Source organism: Homalodisca vitripennis, chromosome 5, assembly GCF_021130785.1.
Source record: "Homalodisca vitripennis isolate AUS2020 chromosome 5, UT_GWSS_2.1, whole genome shotgun sequence".
Classification (NCBI taxonomy): Eukaryota; Metazoa; Arthropoda; class Insecta; order Hemiptera; family Cicadellidae; genus Homalodisca; species Homalodisca vitripennis.
Genome location: NC_060211.1, coordinates 152,696,345 through 152,705,699, shown reverse-complemented (window position 1 = coordinate 152,705,699; position 9,355 = coordinate 152,696,345). Strand labels below are relative to the sequence as shown.

Here is a 9,355-nt window from a genome sequence, read left to right as displayed (position 1 = left end):
GCTCCATATCCATTTAATTAATATATATATTTATATAAAAAGTACTTGCTCCGCCGGGACTCGAACCCAGATCTCTCACTTGCCGCATGAATGTGCTACCATTACACCACATGGTTCAAGACCCTGCTATGAAAATATATGTTATGTCTTTACATAACAGATATATTCTGTTAGATTATTTATGATATTTTTTTATTTAAAAACCAATTTACTGTTCGCTTCAAAAGGTGAGCTAGAATCACCATTTTAACTATTTACTTACAACTTCTTAAGTTAATGTTCTTCATTGGAACAAAAAGCTAACTCTAACGATATGACTTGAAAAAGACTTAGACTAAAATTAGATTACAAGGGCTGGTAGGGAATAGTTTTTCCCTTAATTAGGTATTGATAATCAAGATACTTAAATATAATGTATTAAGGTAACTAGAAAAACTTAACTGTAGTACCGTAAATCCATTTGACATTAAGTGAACTTGAAAGGCCGGAAGTGAAACTTTTTACGACATTAGCTTCTTAATCTTAAGATATATTTACATTTTTGTTACAAAAAAGGAAACTATACGTACGCCACTTGAGTGATCTTAGATCTGAGGTAGATAACAAGTGCAGGTACTAGGGGAAAATACATTGCAATGTAAAATTAAAATAGTAAACACATCGTGACAAAAGATTTGCATTAACATATTTGACAAGATGTAAAGTTTAATTAGAACTGATGATCAAGTTCCTCGCAGCTACAACTGGAATATTCTTGCCACTCCAATATATACAATTTTGCAGTTTTGAGGCAAACTGTTTTTTAAACACATAGGAAACATCATAGGATCATGTAATAACTGTTCTTATCCTGAATTAGTCCATATTTATTACACAGGGCACCACACTCTGTAAGTGCTGTGTCTAATAATGTGTCCGTATATGTAATTTAGGATAGTACGGGTTATATATATAATGATTTAAATATTCAATGGGTTCATTATTTTATTCTTTATTTCAGATTATATAACATTTTTAAGGGAATTATTAGATTACATGTAAATAGGGTTTAAAATCAGTAAATTTACTATGGAATTACGAAATATTTTCTACAACAATTTTCTAATGAAATAAAAACAAAATACATTTTTAGTTTATGTAGGTTCACAACTGATGGTATGTCTCTCAGTAGATCATGGTAGACTTGTTGTTACTGTTGTAGGTAGAGTTAATACTGTTCGACTGACTACCAATGTAAGGCTCTACTTCTTTCAGCTGTACAGCTATGATGAGGTAAGACAGAGCAGTCACACTCAATTTTGAGATGAGAGAGCGGTCCAGCGTGAAGATCCCTCCGACAGAGAAGCGGACTTTGAGGTGTAAGGTGAGCCTAGAGAAGAGGCTGACCTGCTCCCACAGTTGGATGGGAGTGTCGGGGCGAAGGATCTGATGAGCGAGAAGAGCAGATCGGTTGGCCTCCCGTGCACAAGCATGGCACACGCATATCTGGACTAGCAAAGTGATCAGTTCCCAGATACAAGGGATCCAACTCGGTACATACCAGAACCAGGTTCTATGTCCAGATAAGGTCCTTAAGTATTGATGCATTTTATACACAGCGGTTCCAACCTTAGCAATGATAGTGAACAGATTGTACAGACAGTAGTGAGCGTTGAGATCCCAGACGACGACGTGTAGCTGGGTGTGAAGTCGGAACACGGAGTCCAGTCTAGACATAACATCATGAAGTGGCATGTTATTATACTCCATGCTGATGTCTGACAGCTGCGCATTGAGAGCCGAGAATCTGTAGTGAATAATGTCAACTAACACCATCATCTGAGTCATGGGAAGTATAAAAATCGTATAGTTGATAACCCAAAGACAGCCGAATATCAAGAACTTGCCTGGGAGCAGATTAGTAATTATGGCAAGGAACGTCCGTCATCCACCAGAAAAGGAGTAGAAAAAACACAATCTTCTGGTTCCTTAATTTTTCTTCTGTACTCAACTCCTCACCTATGACTTCAAGTTCATGAAGGATATAGTTGTAGGATCTCCTCCAGTAGAAGTTACAAACAAGGAAAGCCGCGGGCGCTAAATAAAAAGACACAATTGAAGTCTGCCTTACATAATATTCTGAGAGGTCGTCAATTGTAGGCAAGATGCTAGTTGTCTTTAAAGTCGTGCCCAAAGATAAAATCATTCCTATAGCCGTGAAGTACTTGTCAGAGGGGGAGTCAGAAGGTGCTATGCCAAATATACGATAAACCCATCGTAGTGGCGTATACAACATCCTTCCAGAATGTGCACTCTTACTATTCTGTAAAATGTAAAATGTCGAGATAACAAAACAACGTTTAATACATTGTACTGCATTAGCAGAATAAATACTTCATTCTGTCACTGAAAGTCAATTTTGTATTCATATGACATGCTTTAATATAATGTGTTTGAACAATGGGATTACACTGTCATCCTATTGCTTCTGTGATCGATTAATAATAACATTATCATTTATTTAGTGCTAACAAATTGCTTTCATTATAATATAATTTGTTCTTATACATATCAACTATAGATTGACTGTCGTGTGTTTGTCTTGACCTGAGCAATAGTGTGATGTACATCTATTTAGAAAGTCACTGAAACTTTTATACTGCATCCATTGTTACTCCAGTAAATATTATTAAAAAAAAAATCATTCAATTAAAATATTTTACAGCTTTATAATACCTTCTGCAGAAAACTGTAGATAAGTTCAAGCTTTTAGAGATAATCTAACTCAAATCCATGTTATTAAAGTAGAGTTATTCTGACTTTTAAAATAGTGATTAAAAAATAATAAAATGTAACAATGGAAATATGATACTTTTAGTTTGTTACACAATTCTAAAATCATATTAATTTGGACCCATATATTTATAAATGATCCTAGTCTAATGCATTTAGTTCAAGAATTATTTATTAAGAATTAAGGTTCTTTTTAATATTCTGAGATTATAGTTAAAAATGCAGATGTGAAGTGCTGCATAAAGAAGTGATCATTAGAAAAGTGTATATAAAGATAAGAAGTTTACTTGTCTGTTGTGGTATTGATTTCTCTACCTTTGTTTTCTATTGTGAAGTAAATGAGACAGCTTGACTTTCTGGAGAATATCTCTTTGAAATGCTGTTTAAGGCCCGAAGTATCTTTCAACTGTCTGTTTATAAACCTTTCTACCGCTTTTTCCATTTGTCTGACATTTATCAGAGCATTATTAACAACTCAAAAGTGCGGTAAATAAAACTGAAACCAGACGGTGTTCACTATATATAAGTATCCTCACACAACAGATCAATAACAATATTTCTATATAGTCTGTATAGTGTGAAAATTACATATGTTCTGTATACTTAGATATAACCTATGTAACAACTAAATATGAGAAGTTTCTTACATATTTTTAAATTATATAAATATTTATGTTGTATGGTTTCGTTTGCTAAGAAACTTTTCTCAACTTTTAGGTAGAATACGTTCTACATAGCCCCGTTAGAATATAGTACGAGTATAATACATTTCTTAATTAATTTATAGCTTAAAAAAGACATTAAAATGAAGCTCACTGATGATAAGTTTCAAACATAAACCAATAGAGCCTTTGGAGAAATAATACTAATTTTACTATTCGTTTTTAATGATGAACGTTTACAACTTATTATAAAGGTTCTCAAACTATAGTATTTATCAAATGTTCTACTTATAATACTAGAATAACAAAACGTCTCCTTCAGGTGTTCAGCATTGATTAGGTTACCATTTGTGTCAGCTGAATGCTATATGGACAGTTTCCTTGTACGAAACACCCGGTATGTTCAGTATGTTTCCTTTTACTGCTCGATAGATATATTTTAATTAACCATGAATTATAATTAGTTATGAAATACCGTAGTTATAAGGTTTACTTACAGTAACCATATAAATGTTAGCAGAAAATTGTATTCCTTGTATTTCATTAAGAAAATATCATAAATTTATACCACTATTCTCGAGAAGTAGACGTTTATAAGATTTTCGTCGTAAAATATGCGCATTATTATATTTATGAGTTCGATACAATAAAATCTGCCCTGGTATTAACCAAATTAGTTAATAAAGTAACTCGCACGAAAATACACCGATGGTGCCTGGTGCGCCTGAATCATCCGTCTACACTCCGTTTGTCAAAGCAGTTGCTCGTTTTACGTGTAAGGAGAATAATTACTGTTTCCTCTCAACATATGATGTAATGAACCGTATCTAACCTTATTAAATCAATAAGATAAAACAGATAATTTATTATTTCTAAAACATCAACAAATTTAGTAAAATAATTACATTTTTTTATTTTACTACGTCCTTGCCCTATTACGATTTACTTTATCGTGAGATATCTTCAAATAACTACCCCTAAGTTTTAGGACAGTTCACAACATAAATTTAAAATACTTGACTACAGCACCACTCTTACACCAATTAAAAACATAGTTAACTGTCCTTTGCCTCATCACCCATGAACTACCGCCACACATGAACATTACATGCACCAGTCACGTCACTAGCAGTCTGGCGGAGAGATAATATGCTTTGAATAAGCACCTAACCTCAGTTTACTTGAATTTAATAGAACAATTTGTCCTAAGAAAGAATTCAGTCATCAGCTAAAGTAGTCTTGGCTGATATCAGTCAGGTATAACAAACGTGCTAAAAAATGAAACAGTATTATTAATATTTTTATACGTTTTACAAGATTTATAAATTGTAAACCAACCCTCAGAATGAGATAGTTATATAGGGTGTTTGAAAAGTGTGGGTACGGCTTAATATTTTAAAAACCGTAGGAGATAACATCTATAAACTTTGCACAGTGTTATATGGCTATGTATACTATTTTTCCTTGCTATTACCATGACATGCCAACCATGATATAAAATAGTATACATAGCCATATAACACTGTGCAAAGTTTATAGATATTATCTCCTATGGTTTTTAAAATATTAAGCCGTACCCATACTTTTCAAACACCCTGTATATTACATATTAGACAGTTCCAAGCTGAAACCCAGACTTACTTTTTCTAAATTATAATAAACTATGTTTATCATTGTTATTTTATTTATTTTTTATTGTTTATTTCTTTTTTTTAATAGTAATATGTTAGTTAAACTTTCTTTTATCTTCTTCATTATCATTTCCCATATTATTAACTTAGCTCACACTGCAACTTAGTCTACGCACAGGCTCTTGCCCATGTAGACTATTTCCTTTTTTTTATTATATCAAGGTGTTTTTAGTTATAATTAGTTACACTTATTTTAAGATTATTAATTAAAAAAATTAATCAACAATATGCTTATTGTTTTCTTTTCTTTCTTTAGGTATGCACCATGTATATACTTGTGGTTGGGAATAAAAACGATATTTCATTCATTCATTCATTCATTCAGAGAGATAAATAATAATTTCATCGTCATCACCAAACTAGATAAAGACACATCTTTTTATATCTGTTTATAAGCTTTAAGTTGCCTGACCTTGAATCAACAATGTACGTCTATGACGGTTGGTTTAAGTTTATCTAAGTATTAATTGAGTACTTTTTTAGGGTGAATGTCACTACTGCTTAAAGAAAAAGCAGGCTATGTACTTAAATTAAGTACACAATTATCTAGTTCCAGGCATTCTAATGTCAAAGAAAAATCATTGAACCTATCATCCCATGTAACTGCTGCTTCTCATTAGTGATCCTGTTTGTCTGTCTGGCCGCCGCCCACGAGTGTCCCTTAGACGCCCGAACAGTCTGTCATACAAGTTGTCTATAACATTATCTACGATCTAAGAAATAGACAACGTAATGAGTAATATAATACATTTATGGTTTATACAGGGTGTCAATTAAGTCTGGAACCTCTTCTTTAATTTTTGAACCATAATAGAAATAAATACCAAAGTTCACACGTGCTTACTGGTGATAGTAACGCACACATTTGCCCAATTACCGACCGGATAATCCCTTTGGGGGATGGTCCACAAGGAGTCGGACAAAATTCTTAAATAGCAGCATAGGTCAAGTTCGGTACCAAAATAAAGGTCTTACTTAGCAGAGTACAATGCCGCAATCCGGACTTCAAAAAGTGGATTCACTCAGAAGTTATAGCTATTTGAATTTTAAAACAATTGAACAATGTAAATTATTAAGTATTACAAGTAAACACCAACTTTTAAGTACCTGTGATCAAAGTAAGTGTTCAAAATGTTCCCCTACCATCGTCTGGCATTGTCCTAGGTGGTTGCACCAGTAAGCACGTGTGAACTTTGGTATTTTTTATATTGTGGTTTAAAAATTAAAAAAGAGGTTCCAGACTTAATTGACACCCTGTAATTGCAACCATGTATAGAGGGGATCGTTAACATCTAATAATTATGTGTAAAAAGCACTCCCGAGTTTTGACTCTTTGTATTAGTTTTAATTTCAATTGTTTTATTTGAATTGATATATTTGTACTATATTTAGAAAGATATCATGTAGAACACGTAAAATGATAAAACATCAAGTACTTGTAAACTAACCAGTATGACAAATTTAGTCGAAGTTTATTAAGAAATGTCCGGAAGAAATATTCTTTATTTGCCGAATGTTGAGGAAATGAGCGCAATTATTACTGTTGTTAAAAAATTTTAATTGTGTAATTAAGGAAGTTTCTCCGTTGTAATCTTTTTAGAAAGAAATTAAAAATCCTGGTCTTAGAGCTAGTTCAATTTTTATAGTCTATTATATTAAACGTGTTTCTTTCAGGACAGTTTAATGGGGGTTTCAGTACTCTGTTATGTAAACTCTGCTAAACTAACATTAAGCTATACGTGATCACGCCACTCGATGATAATCACGTGTTATATCTCATATCATGATATAACATGAACTTTTTAAAAAGCGGAATTCGTCTTATCAGCTTATGGAATAAAACTTTTTGCAAAATTTATCCTATAGTTTTGATATAGTTAAAAGACTTCGAGTAACTTTTTCGAAAGTAAAATTTTAATTTACACTGCTGAATTAACAGATTTATGAGTATGGGGAATAATTATCTTTGACCTTTATATTTTATACTTGGAAACAAACCGGATATTTTCAAGTGCAATACTAAACGATATGTTTCGGTTAGAATCATTTAATTAGGGTAACTTAAATTAAAATTGATGGCAGATCGTCAGTTCTCAACATAAAAAATGAAAGACAGGCGCTTATATAGGCCTAATAGGAAAAGAAATTACCAATAATGCATAAGGTTGTATAGACTCAATTTCGAATTGTAACTTTTCTATGAGTAATGTGCTCACTAGACTAGAAAATGTATTAAAGATCGTAATGCAGTTAATATTACCCTATTCTGTTATGTGTTACAAGTTTTTTAAGTTTGAAATGTTAATCGCAATGACTGTAATCATGTAGTATATGATTTAATACGTTATTATCGTTTTTTATGCACATGCCTATAAAAAAATCTTCTGTAAGACTCAACTGTATAATGAACTCGTTTAATACACTATACAATAAATGTCTCATATACCTGTAATTCACGTAACACAGTTGATAAATCAACGCTTTTGCCTACTTTATAATCAACGAGCAACGCAATATTTTCAAGTGACTTAGTGTCAAACAAAGAATTTTATACCAAAGCAGACGCATATTGAATTTTTGACGGACTTATTTCAACAAAGAACAGAATAAAATCCAAAGGGCAGACCTGCTTGTTAAAAATCTGATGAATTAGATTTGAAACACTGAAGATGCAGGCTATTGTTTATTTTCAGGTATTATATATTCAATTAGATAATTATGTTTAACAATGATATATCTGTTAAACATAATTATATCTGATAATGGGAGACGTCAGTCAGGACATGGACTGCCCTCGCGCTGAGAAATAGGGGAGACTGTTGTTCAACCTACCAAGAATGTCACCTACAACTAAGTATTGTATATGGTGGATAACACAATATAATCGACCATACAGTTCCTTCTGTCATACAATTACGTTTTAAATAATAATTTTGTTTTTATTAACTGTAATTTTAAGTCTGTTTAGTTGCTACGTCTATTCCTATTAAGTGTAGTTAACTGGTGAATATTATTAAATTGCATATCACATTTCATAGATCCATATTGGTGGATTTTTCTGTAATTTTTATATGTTGTTGGTCTTGAAATTTTTTTGATTTGGTATTAAATTTTTGATATAGATAATAAAGAGTTGTTTATTGATCTAACTTAGGCCCTGGTGGAAAAATAACATCATGTTTCACAAAACGTTTTGCACAGTAAAATTACATAAACATGTAATCATAAATGTATGTGGGTCATATTTATATCTTAACTACTGTATAAGATATAATAGTATATTATTCACTAAGTAATACACTGCTATAATACGTATTATAAATGGTGGTGTGGTATGTAACGGTTCTGTTTTACGAACATGAAAGGTTTTTTTAAATGTATCATTGTACTATAATTTTTTTATTTTTACAATTTTATTTAAGTTTTCTTTACATTTTAATACTATTCTTTACTTGCAGTTGTTGTTTACATGTAGAAATTGGTAATACAAAACGAAAAGAAGATTTCAAAATTGACCCATTTTTGGAAGGGAATATTAAGGCTGATAAAAGTGTCGTGATTAAGGATATGGACACTTTCAATGCTTATTATATCAGTGTTGCGGCAGGGCTGGCCAGTGCTGTCCCTCCCGTGACTGAGCTTGTTGTTGATGACGGTGACTTCACCATGGATTCGGCCCTCCAGTTGGTTCCCTTCACTCAGGGTGACATTTTCCGGAGTGTCACCAAACTCAGGAGGGGCTCCGCCACGGGGATTGACGGAAATCTCACTAAGATTGTCAAAGATAATATTACCGCACTAACAAAACCGCTATTACATAATTTTAACTGTAGTATTTTTAAAATGAATTTATCCGAATGTTTTCAAAGAGGTTATTCAAATTTTTAAAGGGGGTCCTAAACATGAGTTTAAGCTATAAAACTATTAATTTATCCAGTGTACTTGCAAAAATTTTAGAAAAATGTTTTTACAAATCAACTTGTGAATTATTTATAAATAACAATATAATTTATCAAAACCATTTTGGATTTAGGAGCGATAGGATTTTTGAATGATGCTTTATTTTTGTTGACTAAAGAGTTACATGTTGCTGGGGGGCAAAAACAGGAAGGCTCTGTTGGTATTTATTGATTTGGCTCAAGCGTTTGACACAATTAATCAGGACTTATTAATTTCTTACCGGCTCACGATACAATCTTGAACTGGTTTCAAACTAATTCCGAGACAGAA

General features: G+C 32.2%; 1 protein-coding gene across 1 annotated transcript; it reads right to left on the bottom strand.

The window, feature by feature from the left end:
* Positions 1–1,164: 1,164 nt before the first annotated feature.
* LOC124363671 (putative gustatory receptor 28b) lies at positions 1,165–1,827 on the bottom strand. The gene has a single exon (XM_046818929.1). It carries the CDS (start codon positions 1,825–1,827, stop codon positions 1,165–1,167), a length of 663 nt encoding a protein of 220 aa, XP_046674885.1.
* Positions 1,828–9,355: the final 7,528 nt, after the last annotated feature.

What these genes read in the sequence shown, in the direction of transcription:
- LOC124363671 (XM_046818929.1), bottom strand. Translation starts at nt 1,827, where the DNA reads ATGACTCAGATGATGGTGTTAGTTGACATTATTCACTACAGATTCTCG.